This window comes from Theropithecus gelada, chromosome 14, assembly GCF_003255815.1.
Source record: "Theropithecus gelada isolate Dixy chromosome 14, Tgel_1.0, whole genome shotgun sequence".
In the NCBI taxonomy this organism is placed as follows: domain Eukaryota; kingdom Metazoa; phylum Chordata; class Mammalia; order Primates; family Cercopithecidae; genus Theropithecus; species Theropithecus gelada.
In genome coordinates this window covers 116,704,578-116,720,175 of record NC_037682.1, presented here as the reverse complement: position 1 = coordinate 116,720,175, position 15,598 = coordinate 116,704,578, and the positions used below count along the sequence as shown (strand labels likewise).

At 47.2% G+C, this 15,598-nt stretch overlaps 1 protein-coding gene across 2 annotated transcripts in view; it reads left to right on the top strand.

The window, feature by feature from the left end:
- Window positions 1-11,939, top strand: part of FEZ1 (fasciculation and elongation protein zeta 1) — a 51,379-nt gene extending 39,440 nt beyond the window's left edge. For both annotated transcript variants that reach the window (XM_025356512.1, XM_025356513.1), the window contains exons 6-10: window positions 1,031-1,302; window positions 2,873-2,953; window positions 5,330-5,405; window positions 9,161-9,226; window positions 11,581-11,939. In XM_025356512.1, the coding sequence (XP_025212297.1) occupies window positions 1,031-1,302; window positions 2,873-2,953; window positions 5,330-5,405; window positions 9,161-9,226; window positions 11,581-11,597 (512 nt within the window). In that variant the 3' untranslated portion in view covers window positions 11,598-11,939. The remainder of the gene's footprint in view (window positions 1-1,030; window positions 1,303-2,872; window positions 2,954-5,329; window positions 5,406-9,160; window positions 9,227-11,580) is intronic.
- Window positions 11,940-15,598: the final 3,659 nt, after the last annotated feature.

Here is a 15,598-nt window from a genome sequence, read left to right as displayed (position 1 = left end):
AACCTCTGCCTCTCAGGTTCAAGTTGTTCTCCTGCCTCACCCTCCCGAATAGTTAGAATTATAGGCATGCACCACCATGCCTGGCTAATTTTGTATTTTTAGTAGAGGCAGGTAAAACCCTGCCTCTACTAGGTTTCACCTGCTGGCCAGGCTGGTTTTGAACTCCTGACCTCAGGTGATCTGCCCATCTCAGCCTCCCAGTGTGCTGGGGTTACAGGCATGAGCCACCACGCCTGGCCTAAGGTGTACAAAGTTTTAAAGCATGATTTAGACCCGCATACAAGTATAATCTCAACTATGAAAATATACAATATATAAACCGAAAAATTTGGAATAAAATATCCAAATCTATTTTAAATGAAAGAAGTCTTAGGGGACTTCTTAAAATTAAAGTTATCTGTTTCCCATGATCTCAGGTTCCCTTTTCTTTCCTCTGAAAGCAGCCGACTGCTGCTAGGCTTTATTTTTTCATGCATGTCGCCAGTCGTCCAGGTTTCATGTATTTTTGAATACACGTGCTGTGACACAGGACTAGAGATGTAAAGAAGGGCTCAGATGGTCGGCTTTTTTTTTTTTTTGGCCGTACACTATATCTTGATCAGTTCTTGGGAATAAGCACCAACGTCTCTATTGCTCTTCAGTATGGATGACAAAAAGCTCCATCCCATCACTTTTCCATCCCCAATTCTTGACCCACTTCAGACAAGGAATCTTACGGAGACAGATGGCAAGTGGAACAAAGGATCTGTCTGTCCATGCCCAGTTTTGAGGACAGAGTCCACAGACTTCCTCGTGGGCTGTTTCTTCTTCCTCCTTTCTTTCCTGAGAGGGGTGTTCTCTTCTGCAGTCAGTACACAGGCCTCCGCCTTCCCGGCGCGCCCCTAAATTGTGAAGGTCTTTCTTGGGTTAGGATTTGGAAGGGGTATCCTCTGAGGGGCAGTCCCATCTGGACTGGTGGTGGCCCCAGGAGCTCCCCAGCGAGCTCTGGTGTGGATGCAGGTGTTACGCGGGAGACGGTCTTCCCCTGCAGGGCTGAGGCACATGTCTGGATCTGAGCTGACCGAGCTGCTGGACCAGGTGGAGGGTGCCATCCGCGACTTCTCGGAGGAGCTGGTGCAGCAGCTGGCCCGCCGGGACGAGCTGGAGTTTGAGAAGGAAGTGAAGAACTCCTTTATCACGGTGCTTATTGAGGTTCAGAACAAGCAGAAGGAGCAGCGAGAACTGATGAAAAAGAGGCGGAAAGAGAAAGGGCTGAGCCTGCAGAGCAGCCGGATAGAGAAGGGAAACCAGATGCCTCTCAAGGTATGTGAACAACCAGGTGGAAGACTGGGTGCTTCCAACCTTGAACCTTGCCCGTTTCAGTGCCCTACCAACCCTGCAGGGGACTCATCAATGTTTACTGAGCAGCAGTGGTGAGCAGCACAGGTCAGAAAGAGGGAAGGTATCACCCCTCTCCTCCACTCCCCCAAAGGGCTCACAGTCTAATCCGGGAAGACAGCCTGTAAACATTAGGAAATAATTGAATTTGGCGTATGTTCTCTGTAGGCAAGACCTTAGAGAAAGTGGGGTGAGGGCATTTCGTGTTTGGAGTCCTGAGATGGGCCTCAGAACTCTGGGTCCAAATCCCTCCTTGTGTCCCAGGTTCCAGTCCTGACTGGTCTCTTTAGGGTGTGCTAGGGTGTTTCAGTGATTGAAAATGACCTGATGCCTTCTTTTTTTTTTTTTTTTTGAGACTGAGTCTCGCTCTTTCCCCCAGGCTGGAGTGCAATGACACAATCTCAGCTCACTGCAACCTCTGCCTCCTAGGTTCAAGTGATTCTCCTGTGTCAGCCTCCTGAGTAGCTGGGACTACAGGTTCACACCACCATATCCGGATAATTTTTGTGTTTTTAGCAGAGATGGGTTTCACCATATTGGCCAGGCTGGTCTCAAACTCCTGACTTAAGGTGATTTGCCCGTCTCACCTCCCAAAGTGTTGGGGTTACTGGTGTGAGCCACTGTGCCTGGCCCCAGATGTCTTATTGTTCTATCGACAAGATGTTCCAAACTCGTGGTTCTTTTTTTTTTTTTTTGAGATGGAGTCTCACTCTGTTGCCCAGCTGGAGTGCAGTGGCATGATGTTGGCTCACTGCAACCTCCATCTCCCAAGTTCAAGCGATTCTCCTGCCTCAGCCTCCTGAGTAGCTGGGATTATAGGCACCTGCCACCACATCCTGCTAATTTTTATATTTTTAGTAGAGACGAGGTTTCATCATGTTGCTCAGGCTGGTTTTGAACTCCTGACCTTGTGATTTGCCCGCCTCAGCCTCCCAAAGTGCTGGGAATACAGGTGTGAGCCACCGCGCCTGGCCACCAGAGGTTCATAATTGGGGGAGCTCAGTGGAATTATCTAAGGAGCTTTTTCAAAATGCCTTTCCCGAGGCTCTATCACAGACCTATGGAATTAGTCCTCCGCATGCACATTTTGAAAAATCTTCTCAGATCAGGACAGCTGCTTTAAGACAGTCTTTTCTGATAGCTGAACATTTTGTTTTCCCCTAAGATCTTTGCATCATGGTTCATCTAAGTTTGACTGAACTGCTTTATTTTTCTATTTGCATGATGGTGGATAAAAGGAGGGAAACTGGGGGATGCAGAGGAGTCTTGTAGCCCTGAGGGACTTACTAAGATAAGAGTTCTTGAGGCTCTATTTATTCTTGCAAAGCTCAGGCTTCATTTCTGGCCTGTCTCTGTAAGCCAATGTCTTGCACTTACTCTCTAGTCAAGAACCCTGGGGTGTTATCTGGGACAGCCTGGTAGCCGAGAGGTCTCTGGGTGTGGTGATGATGGAGCAGGAAGCATTTGCCCTTCTTGAGTCTCTCTCTTCCCCCAGCGCTTCAGCATGGAAGGCATCTCCAACATTCTGCAGAGTGGCATCCGCCAGACCTTTGGCTCCTCAGGAAGTGACAAACAGGTACGCGCAGTCTCCCTGCTCCAAGCTCTCCTCCTAGACCCCGGCAGCTTGGCCTCCCCAACAACGCAGGGGGACAGTGACTCGCCAGAATTATCCCAGCATTTATTTAGGGGGTTAGAGGTCCTAACACTTTCTTCTCCTCTTTTTTTTTTTTTTTTGAGACGGAGTCTCGCTCTGTCACCCAGGCTGGAGTACAGTGGCCGGATCTCAGCTCACTGCAAGCTCCGTCTCCCAGGTTTATGCCATTCTCCTGCCTCAGCCTCCCGAGTAGCTGGGACTACAGGCGCCCGCCACCTCGCCTGGCTAGTTTTTTTGTATTTTTAGTAGAGACGGGGTTTCACCGTGTTAGCCAGGATGGTCTCGATCTCCTGACCTCGTGATCCGCCCGTCTCGGCCTCCCACAGTGCTGGGATTACAGGCTTGAGCCACCGTGCCCGGCCTTCTTCTCCTCTTAAGGAGGAACACAGAGTATCTATTTAAAAGGTGAACTTTTTTTTTTTTTTTTTTTTTTTAGCTCTAGGGTTCTAGGACATGGGCAAGACTTAAAATTCAACACTGCTTGTAGGTCTAAGAATTAAGTTGTTTTAAGGATGAAATGCATTAAAAGGGAATCCGTTTGATGATAGATCCCATCCCAGAGTTTAATTAACTTTCCATCACACTGGATTACCCGCCAAGCCATTCCCACTAAGACTGCCTCTGCAGCTGCCCAGCTCTGGTTGTAACCGATGCTGTGGCTTTTTGTTGGCTCAGTAATTTCCTTGTGATGTAGCTTGCATTTCTGGTTATTAAGGCAGCATTCACAACTTTTATCAAGTGGCTGCTATGTGCTAAGCTCCGTTGTTAGGCCCACAGGTGCAAAGGTGAAAAGTCCCTGTCCTCATGGAGTGTATAATCTAATAGACATGGCTGGCACGTGAACAGAAAGTTTGAGATGGTGGAATGAGTGCACGTGAAAGTGTATATGTTTTAAACATATTTGTAGCTGAATTCTAAGTGCTAGATTAATTCTAGAACTCTAGAACTCTAGAGATTCTAGAGAACGGGAAGAGATTTTAGAAGCATCGAACCCAGTCCTCTTGTTTTATGGCAGCGAGAACTATGTACCGGAGATCCAAGGCATTTTTCCAAAGCCACACACACTGCCAGTGGCACAGCCGAGACTAAAATGTGAGCTTCTGGCCGGGTGCAGTGGCTCACGCCTGTAATCCCAGCACTTTGGGAGGCCGCGGCAGGTGGATCACCTGAGGTCAGGAGTTCGAGACCAGCCTGGCCAACATTGTGAAACTCTACTGAAAATACCAAAACTAGCCAGGCGTGGTGGCGGGCACCTGTAATCCCGGCTACTCGGGAGGCCGAGACAGAAGTATCACTTAAACCCGGAGGCAGAAGTTGCAGTGAGCCGAGATCACGCCACTGCACTCCAGCCTGGGTGACAAAGCGAGACTGTCTCAAAAAACAAAACAAAACAAAACAAAAAACAAAAAAACTGAGCTTCTTAGCTTTGGTCTAGAGCTCTGGCACTCACCACCTCAGGCTTCCTTGAGGCTCCTTTGACAGCCCACTAGGCCCTGGTGCTGGTTTTGTTGTAGGAGCACCTGACATCCAGCAGAGGGAGCAAATCTGACATCGGAGACCCTGGGCGGGGTTGAGATTCTCTTGCATGTCTTTTTTGACAAAAGAGAAAGAATTCCTTCTCAAATTGCTCTGCAAAGAATAAGAAAATATAATCCCCTTGGAGATATTCTCTGCTCTCAGTCTGAAGGAGAAAAAGCTCCCCAGGATTCCTAAATAACAGAGAAGTCTGTAGTGTAGGAAGAATCTAGAAGTTGGAATGGAGAGAAGTTTTCCTGGCTAAATGTGGGAGAGTCTTACTTTTAGAGACATCCCCTAAAGATGGGGAAGAAGTTCTGAAACAGGCCAGGTGCGGTGGCTCAAGCCTGTAATCCCAGCACTTTGGGAGGCTGAGACGGGCGGATCACGAGGTCAGGAGATCGAGACCATCCTGGCTAACACAGTGAAACCCCGTCTCTACTAAAAAATACAAAAAACTAGCCGGGCGAGGTGGCGGGCGCCTGTAGTCCCAGCTACTCGGGAGGCTGAGGCAGGAGAATGGCGTAAACCCGGGAGGTGGAGCTTGCAGTGAGCTGAGATCCGGCCACTGCACTCCAGCCTGGGCGACAGCGCAAGACTCCCTCTCAAAAAAAAAAAAAAAAAAAAAAAAAAAGAAGTTCTGAAACAGTGATGTGCCAGTGACCATGAATGTTTCAGAGAAGGTCAGATTTGCAGAGTGTGTGTCTTAGAGAAAGGCTAAATTTCAGCCCAGAGGAAGCGTGTCTTCTGTCTCAAGCCCCCTGCGTGCTGTTTGTCTTGCAGTATCTGAACACAGTCATTCCTTACGAGAAGAAAGCCTCCCCTCCGTCAGTGGAAGACCTGCAGATGCTGACAAACAGTGAGTTCCTCTTGTTCTCTGCCAGATCAGCGGCTCCTTTTTCTCCCTTCCTGCCTGTGCGTTGTACCTCCGGTGCCGCAGCCCCGAGACTCCTCAAAGTAGGTTTAGATGGGCCAAAATATTCTCCAAATTAGTGCGTCACATCCTCCTGCACAGTGTACAATTAAAACACTCTGCACTGATAACCAGAGCTGTCTTTTCTTTCCCCTGGTTCCTATAAGGGAAGAGACAGGGGGTCAGGGGGGAAAAAAGAGCTGTGAAAGAGGTTGGGGTGCTGGTGCAGGGGACGTTTTTATTTTCCCCCGCAGTTCTCAAGGCTTGGCATCCTCTGCCTCCCTGTTTTCTCTCTCCCTGCAACTTGAGGTTGCCTGGTCGGCACTTGTGCCCCTTGAAGCAGGGCGCCCAGTCTGTGGGTCTGGCTGTAATTTTAATGAGAAGCGAGGTTTCTTGGATGGGGTAAGGCTGTCTGGAAAAAATAGAGTCTAGCTTTCCTTCCAGGAAGTGACTGCCTCCTCTTCTCCACTTTGCTCTGTTGTCAAATATTAATAACCATTCTGAGCTATGACGGAAAACAGTGTGTAACAAAGAGCCTTTTGTAGACAGTAACTGTTTATATACATCAAACAGTAGGACCCGCAAAGGGCTGGGGGGCACATGGTGTTAGCCATCAGTGTCAGCTTGGCCCTTTTAGGAAGAGAAAAGTCCTAGGCTGAGATGTGGTGACAGGCCCAGAGGATCACGAGGGAAATTCCATTTCCCTGGCAACTGTGCACTGCAGAGAGTGACAGCTAACGAGGCCCCGCCTACTGCAGCATGTTCTGGAGGGAAGGGGCCAGTGTGGGGCTACTGGATACCCCCGGGAAGGGAAGTTGAGCTTCTGTTCAGCTGAGGAGGATGGATATCTGCTGGGCCCTGCTGCTGAAGGTGACCAAACATTTCATTTTTTTTTTTTTTTAAATCAATTTGGAGGACTAAAGCTGGAGGTTCTGGCAAACAGAAATCCTGCCTACATCAACAGACACTGTGTCCTTGAGAATCAGGAATTTTAAAATCAAAGTACAGTGACTTGTCCTTAACTCATTGTAAACTCCTTTAGTTGCATAAATATGCGCTTTTTTTTTAAAGGGAGAAAACAGAGATGAACTGACATTTATAGGTGTTTGTGTTTTCACACAAGTTAGATTTGGAAAGTAACTAGGACAAATTATGAAAGTTGATAAATGTAAAGTATTCTATCATAGCTCAAAAAATAAATAGCTATTAATTTATTGCAGGTACCCATTCAGGAATTCAGTGTGAAATCTTTTCATTTTAATTAAGAAACAGACTTTTTTCTATTTTGAGTGGTTTTGTTTACATTTATTAAGTTCATTAAAAAAACATAGCTAGAGTGTATCCATCATTTAGACTACTTTGGAAATATGGAAAAGCAAACAAAGAAAAATAAATAACTCACTGTCCACTCCACTGTGGTTACTATTTTGGTGCTTTTCAGCCATAATTTTTTGTATCTTTTCTACATGGTTGAGATTATACTGACTATAAAATTTTGTGTCATGATTTTAGTCACATTAGTTAACACTTTGCTAATGTTCTTTTTATGGCTATCTCTTCTATCTATGTTCCAACATTTTATTGCTTTTAGAAGAAAAACTGCCATCTTTTCTGAATACCACTTCTCCTGTAGGTTATGAAGCCTCTCTTTTGTGGCAGATCGTCATATGAATTTGTGAACAATGCCTCTTCTCTCTTCTACTCTTTGAACTAAGTACATAGGCCAAAGACCAGCTTCTGCGACTAGACAATCCTTGTAACTTTTAGATTTTGGAGATTAATTTAGATACGTATCGCCAAGTGCAATTATTGTATTTTTACGTGGTCTTCGTGGTGTGGCATTTAGTCTGCTTATGCTCAGTTGCAAAGTATTCTTGACAACTAAGTTGAAATGAAAGCATGTCTAAAAATGCAGAAAAAATGAAAACAGGCCAGGTACAGTGGCTCACGCCTGTAATCCCAGCACTTTGGGAGGCCAAGGCGGGTGGATCACCTGAGGTCAGGAGTTCGAGACCAGCCTGGCTAACACGGTGAAACCCCGTCTCTACTAAAAATACAAAAAGTTAGCCAGATGTGGTGGCACACGCCTGTAACCCCAGCTACTTGGGAGGCTGAGGCAGGAGAATCGCTTGAAGCCAGGAGGCGGAGGTTGCAGTGAGCCGAGATCATGCCATTGCACCCCAGCCTGGATGACAAGAGCGAAACTCCATCTCAAAAAAAAAAAAAAAAAAAAAAAACCAGAAGAAACCAGGACCCCCTAGAATCCACTTACGCTGCCATGAATACATGTCTAAAGATACAGAAGAAATAAAACAGAAACAAACCACCCCCTCAATGGCCTCAGGTTGAGTCTCTTTTTCTGGACCTGGCCACTGACTCACGCCACCATTGGACTTTCTTCCTCACTCACTCCTAACTCTTGGATTCGAGTTTCATGACCCTGTCTTGAAACTAGGCAAGGTAATCAATGGAGGACAAGGATATCGAAATGAAGTGGGAATCCCACTGTTGCAGCCTCCTCCTGACCCTAGCTATCAGTTCCGGCTGATCTTTAGTGTTTTCTCGGCTTACGAAAGTAATCCATGCTCATTGAGAAAAGCCAGACCCTACAGAAACGCAGCATAGAAAAGAACACCCGCTGTGGTCTTACACTCAGAGATAACCACTTAACAGTTTCATATATTATTATTCTAGATTTCTTCTATGAACATTAGAATTTAATTATAAAGTTAATACATGTTCTGTATCCTTCTTTCTTCACTGATAACTATGTCTTGTACATATAGCTCTCTCTTATTCTTCTTTCCTTCTTCTTCTTTTTTTTTTTTTTTTTTTTTTTTTTTAGAGATAAAGTCTTGCTATGTTGTCCAGACTGGTCTTTTTCTTGTTTTTGAGACAGAGTCTCACTCTGTTGCCCAGGTTGGAGTGCAGTGGCATGATCACAGGTCACTTTGGGAGGCCAAGAGGGGAGGATTGCTTGAGCCCAGGAGTTCAAGACCAGCCTGGGCAACATGGCAAGACCTCATCTTTACTTAAAAAAAAAAAAAAAAAAAAACTAGCTGGGCATGGTGGCACATGCCTGTAAGTCTCAGCTACTTGGGAAGCTGAGGTGGGAGGATTACTTGAGCCCAGGAGTTTGAGGCTGTAGCGAGCTGAGAACACGCCACTGCACTTCAGCCTGTGTGACAGGGCGAGATCCTGTCTCAAAAAGAAAAAAGAAAAGAAAGTCACCAATAGATCCACTACCTAGAGACAAACACTGTGGTTCTTGCTGTGTTCTCCTCTATCGCCATGTGCAGGTTTGTTACAGGGGTATATTGCACAATGCCTCTCAAGTACTTTGGACTACAGGCATGTGCCACCACACCCAGCTAGTTTTCTTCTTTTTTAACTAGAAATGAGGTTCTGCCATGTTGTCCGGGCTGGTCTTGAACTCCTGGGTTCAAGGTCTGGGTTACGACTGAACCTAAATCTGTCACCCAGGTAGCAAACATAGTACCGGATAGGTAGTTTTTAGCCCTTGCCCCTGAAATGCTGACCCTTGATAGAGGCTTCTAGACTTTTGCTCAATAGTCAATAAATGTCTGGTTCCTTTGAATCATTTGTCTCTCACTCTGGGCTAGTAGGTCATGTGGCCCCAGAAGTGAGCCTCATGACCAGGCTAAGACAGTATCTTAGCTCCTCTCTTTCTCCTTTCCTAGTTCTCTTTGCCATGAAGGAGGATAATGAGAAGGTGCCTACTTTGCTAACGGACTACATTTTAAAAGGTAAGAGCAGCCCCAGGCCTCCTGGAACAGAAGGGGTTCTCTGGAGCTCCTGCTCCCGTCAGGGAACCTTTCCAGCTTGTCCACTCCAGACCAGGCCAGGCAGGGGCCAGGGAAATCAGGGACAATTGTGAGGCTTTGCAGTAATAGGTTTTGCCTTTGGGTGTTGCCAGGAGGCCGCAGGAGGAGATTCCATCACCCCCGGGTCACAAGAGTGACTTTCCTTGGAGCAGCAAACCAACAAAGGACTTGTTGTGAAAATTCTGCAGAGTTTGAGCTACTTAGTATTTAGTTGGGAAAAACAAAGCCCGATGATAATTTCATACTTTTCAAGCACTTGAAAGGAAGCTGGAGACATAATTGACTACATCCTTACATAACTTTTTAACCTTTTCTTATGGAAACTGGTTGTACATACAAGAGCAGAGTAGAGGGAATGGCATAATACACTCTCAGGTACTGATTAGCCGGCATCAACAGTTATTAAGTCCCGACCAGGCTTATTTCATTTATGCCTCTACCCAACTTCTCCCCTCCCATGTTATTTTAAAGCAAATCTCTGTTAGAGTTTTTCATTCATAACTATTTCAGTATGCATTTCTAAAACATAGGAACTCTTGAGGAAGCCCCAATACCCCAATACCATAGCCCCAATACCATTTCACAACTAAAAAAAATTAAGAGTTTCTCTTTTTTTTGAGACAGAGTCTTGCTCTGTCACCCAGGCTGGAGTGCAATGGTGCGATCTCAGCTTACTGCAACCTCCGCCTCCTGGGTTCAAGCAGTTCTGCCTCAGCCTCCTAAGTAGCTGGGATTACAGGTGCCCGCCACCATGCTCAGCTAATTTTTGTATTTTTAGTAGAGACAGGATTTCACCCTGTTGGCCAGGCTGGTCTCAAACTCCTAACCTGAGGTGATCCACTCGCCTTGGCCTCCCAAAGCGGGATTACAGGCATGAGCCACTGTGCCCAGCCGAGAGTTTCTTAGTACTGACTATCCAATCAGCATTCCCTGTTTTTCCCATAAAGGATTTTTCAGTTTATTTGTTTGAATCAGGGGCCAATAGAGATCAGTATGTTGCAATTAGATAATGATATATCTCTTACATCTCTTTGATATATGGAGGTTCCGTTTCCTTTCTCTCTTCCATGTCTTGAAATGCATTTGTTGGAGAAACTAGGTTGTCTGTGCCATAGATTTTCCTCATTGTGGATTTTTGCTAGTTTCATCCTCATGGTATAATTCAATATGTTCTCCTGTCTTCTTTATTGCCTGTGAACTGATAGAACTGGAAGCCTGATCAGATTCAGCTTCAGATTTTTTGATAAGCACTACATTATAAGTGGTTATAGGTTTCCGGACTTCCATGGGGTGACGTACATTGTCTGACTGTCTTTCCTTTTGTGATGTTAATAGCCATTGAGGATTGCTCACTGTCCAGATCCGTTATTTTATTGTTTTTTGTCCTGCATGCACATAAAACTATGCACAGTTGCAGAGGGACCGTATTTGTGGGACCTATAGTGGAGAAACCCTGAGCTATACTGTTTCTATAAGGATCAGAAGGACTAATCTTACATTTCAGCAGGAGGAACTTAGAGTAAACATTAAAAATAACTTGTTCAGCCTGGGCAACATGGTCTCAATTAAAAAAAAAAATCAGCCAGATGTGGTGTTGTGTGCCTGTAGTCCCAACTACTCAGGAGGCTGAGGTGAGAGGATCACTTGAACCCAGGAGTCTGAGACTGCATTGGGGGCTGTGATCACACCACTGCACTCTAGCCTGGGTGACATAGCAAGACTCTGTCTCAAAAACAAAAAACAAACAAACAAAAACACACATAAAAAGGATTTGTGACGCAAAGATTTTAAAAGAGCAGCATATTTCTCAAAGGAGGTTCTCAAAGGAAGATTATAGAAACAGGTTATATAAATTTGGTAGTCTGGGGGCCTGACTTCACCCCTCATGATCCACTGAAATGTCAATGAATTTGTACAAGTAATTAATATTTACTAAGCACTTGCCACATGCCTCTCAACAACCCTGGGGTTAGGCGCAGGTACATTCTATTGTATTGATGAAGAAACAAGCATGGAAAGGTGAAGTTAATTTCCCTAAGGTCATATAGTTAGTAATGGTCAGATCCAGGATTTGAACCCAGGCCCCGGAGACTACACGCTTAGTTATTATAGCCAGCAACCACCTGCCATTGTCTTTCCTTTATTCTAAGCTCTAAACGGGGCTGTCACCACTCAGGAGCTGGTGTGACTGCTCTCAGCTAGGGCTCTCCTGGGCTTGGAGGTCCCGGCCTGCAGCTGTGTTCTGACTGCTGTCCGCTCCTCTCTTCTCGTTCCAGTGCTCTGCCCGACCTAACCTTGCCCTTTGGAGCAGCCTCGCTGCAGGAGGTCACTGAACAAGAGTCATTCCATCACAGGGACTGCATGACACCACGTAACCTCCGACGTGTATTTAAACGTGTATAGCTTAACCCGGATTAAACATGAGCAAGCGCGCGGGGTCCTTTGCTGTTGGCTTCTAGTGCTAGTAACCATTGGATGCATGATGGGGCAGGGCCGGTGATGGTGCCTCCCCTTGCTGGTGTCGGAGAGGGGAAGGCAGGCGCTTTCACTGCTCATTATGTAGTTTGGCTCCAGCCCTCAAAAACAGCTTATACTGTAAGACTAATTTTGAAATAAAACCTTCATTTAATTAATATTCTTCACGTGCTTTGGAGTGTGGTGTTCCTTAGGCCTCTGTTCCAGACTCTAGAGATGGGCTGTATAGCATTCTTCACTGCCGGCCTGTGGCCCGTGGCAGCCGGGGCTGTGTTTAGGGACTGGGCACATGCCCTGTTGTGGGTGGTGGTGGGATCATGGGACACAGTGGGGCTGCATATGGTATAGGCAGAAGGAGACCCTCTGCAACCTCAGTTTTTGCTGCTCAGCCACATTCAAGGGAGCTGCACCAGGGGCTGCAGAAAGGAGCTGGTCAGAGGGGGTGTGAGACCGGGGTGAGAGTGTGCAATTAGCAGATAGAAAGTGGGCCTCACGGAGGAGCCACACAGCTGCAGACCTCCTGGTGGGATGGCCAGGCTGGCCCTGGAGACCCTCCCCAGGCCCTCCACGGGGACCTGGAGGCTCAGGGCCTGCGGGGAGTCAGCTCTGCTGAGCTTTCCCAATGTAGGGGACTGCAACTTGTTTCCTGCACTTGACAAGGCCACCACTCCCTGTTTGTCCCCAACAACCCCTGGCAACAGTGTCCTTTGACTTTGCAGTGCCATCCCCAGCCCTTCCCACAGCCTCCCATGAACAGCAGCTCTGACTCCTTGCACTGTCTCCAGCATTGATGGCAGGCAGCTGCCAGCCTTGACCAGCCAGCAGGTGAACGTCATCCTCGTATCCCGGATGCTGGCTCCATCTCACCACAATCTGAATTCTGTTGGCTTCCATCTTCTGGCTCGAAAGACATTGAGCCTGCCAATTCCCATATCCTCCTCTGAAAGCAAAAACTTGTACTGGGGCACTTGTTGTAGCCTGCACTGGCTTCACCACGCGTTAGCACACATCATGGTACCCCACGTGTAAACAGGTACTAGTATGATCCTGATTTTGCAGAGGAGGAAACCAAGCAGCAGAGATGTTCAGTAGCTGGCCCAAGGCCGTGTAGGAAGTGGGAGAGTCAGGCTGGCATTTGGGTTTCTTATCCAGTGCGACTTCCATTGATTCCCAGGAGTTTAGTGTCTGCGTGAACTAAGCATGCCACAGAGAAAGCCATACTTTATCACATCAACAGTTCCACAGAAGGCCACGGAATCCATCTAGGGGACACAGAAGTCACTCCCAGTGCCCTGCCTCCCTTCCTGGGCCTCTGCTTTTCTTTTCTTTCTTTCTTTTTTTTTTTTTGAGATGAAGTTTCGCTCTTGTTGCTCAGGCTGGAGTGCAATCTCAGGCGGCGCACTCAGCTCGCCACAAACTCCACCTCCCAGGTTCAAGCAATTCTCCTGCCTCAGCCTCCCGAGTAGCTGGGATTACAGGCATGCACCACTACACCTGGTTAATTTTGTATTTTTGGTAGAGATGGGGTTTCTACATGTTGGTGTGGCTGGTCTCCAACTCCCGACCTCAGGTGATCTGCCCTCCTCGGCTTCCCAAAGTGCTGGGATTACAGGCGTAAGTCACCGCACCCAGCTGGGCCTCTGCTTTTCTAGAAGCAGAACACTAGCAATCTCAGCTTGGGGTGACGGGGACTTATCCCACCAGGAAAACTGCTACAATGAGTAAAGCTCTAATCCAGGCATCTGCCCAGAGCAGAACCTCTGCATAGATAGAGCCCTGGCTGCCACAGCTTATGGAAGTGACCACTAGTTCTGTGACAAAAGGGCGTGGATTCAGTTCTGCAATTCACTGGTGCTAAGGCTGAACATGCCCAGGGTCACTAGTGGTGTGAGGTCATTAGCAAGTTTAGCACTCTGCCGGTGATGGGGTTTTTCACCAGCCTCAGCAAAGGGGAAGCGGCGAATTCCCGAGAGCTTTTCTTCCTGCCTTGATTTGTCAGATCTGGGTCAGCCACTCCTTTCCCCCAATTTATCCTGCCAGCAGGTGTGTGAAGCGGCTGTGACAAGCTAATCAAAGCTGCTGGCAGTTAAAAATAAATCTCGAGTGTCAGGGATACGCTCAGGCTAGGAGGAGGTGAGCAGGGCAGGCGGAGAACAGTGGCTCCTCTTTTCTCTCTTGTTTGTCCTATCTGGAGTTTAAGGGGAATATGAAATCAATTCCTCATGGTTGTGCATTGCCCTTGCCTGTGTTCTTCCTACTCAAAGTGTGCTTTCCAGGCCAGCAGCACTGACCACACTTAGAAGCTTGTTAGAAATGCAAAATTTCAGGCCCCACCCCAGGCCTGCTGAGTCAGAATTTGCATTTTAACAAGGTCTCCCTTTAAAAGGGAGGCAGCTCTTCTCCTAAAAGGAGCCTGGGTTTTGTGCCTTGAGTTCAAATGCAGCTCTACTACATATTAAGCTAAATCTCCCTGCACCTGGTATTTTCATCAAGGACTGGAGAAGCTCTGCCCTGGGTTTTCGGAGTTGCTGAATCCTTGACTCTTCACTGCTGAACCTAGGGAATTTGTGGATAGTGTGATTATCAGGTGAACCCAGTTGTCTTCCCTCGGCTTTTCCCTCTTCTGGTCTTTCTGGATTGTGGAAACCTCAGGGAAGAGTCTCAAGAATTAACTGATTTTCGGGCCCCAGTCAGTCTTGATTGCAAAACTCAAGTCCAGTCTAGGACGTCCGCACTCAGCAAAGTGTATTGGAGAGCCAAGGTCTGCAGGGAGCCCTCCTAGGTAAGTCAGAGGTCTGTCTGGCAAATACAGCCTGTAAATCAGGTATGTTCCCATCAATTGAAGGATTTTGCTAGGCCTAGTCTGGTCAAGTTCTGGTAAGAAAACTCCACCATAGGGCTGGGCACGGTGGCTCACGCCTGCAATTCCAGCACTTTGGGAGGCCGAGGTGGGCAGATAACCTGAAGTCAGGAGGTCGAGACCAGCCTGGCCAACATGGTGAAACCCCCTATCTACTAAAAATACAAAAAATTAGCCGGCTGTGATGGTGCACACCTGTAGTCCCAGCTACTCGGGAGGCTAAGGCAGGTGAATCGCTTGAACCCAGGAGGCAGAGGTTGCAGTGAGCTGAAATTGTGCCACTGCACTCCAGCCTGGGCGACAGAGCAAGACTCTGTCTCAAAAAACAAAACAAAAAAAAGGCCAGGCACAGTGGCTCATTTTGGGATGCTGTAATCACAGCACTTTGGGAGGCTGCACTTTGGGAGGCTGAGGCGGGTGGATCACGAGGTCAGGAGATTGAGACTATCCTGGCTAACACGGTGAACCCCCCGTCTCTACTAAAATACAAAAAATTAGCCGGGCGTGGTGGCGGTCACCTGTAGTCCCAGCTGCTCGGGACGCTGAGGCAGGAGAATGGCGTGAACCTGGGAGGCGGAGGTTGCAGTGAGCCGAGATCACGCCACTGCACTCCAGCCTGGCGACAGAGCAAGACTCCGTCTCAAAAAAAAAACAAAAAAGAAAACTCCACGTGGTGCCAGAGGCCAGCCTTGATTTATGTGTAATTGAAACAAATGATCATGCAGGAGAAACTATTTTTCAAATGGAATATTCCAACAGTCCCTATCCTTTCATCTCTACTTCAGGAGACCAATGTGATCCTTCAGAAAGAAAACCCAGAGGGAGCATTTTGTGACCCTAAGTCTGTGAAGAAGGGATGGAGACTGTTAATGAGAAGACCTGGTCCTCCAGGTGTCTTACGGTTAATTATAACCCAAGTCTTAATGGACTTCACCAAGTCCATGCCCAAGCCTCTTTTG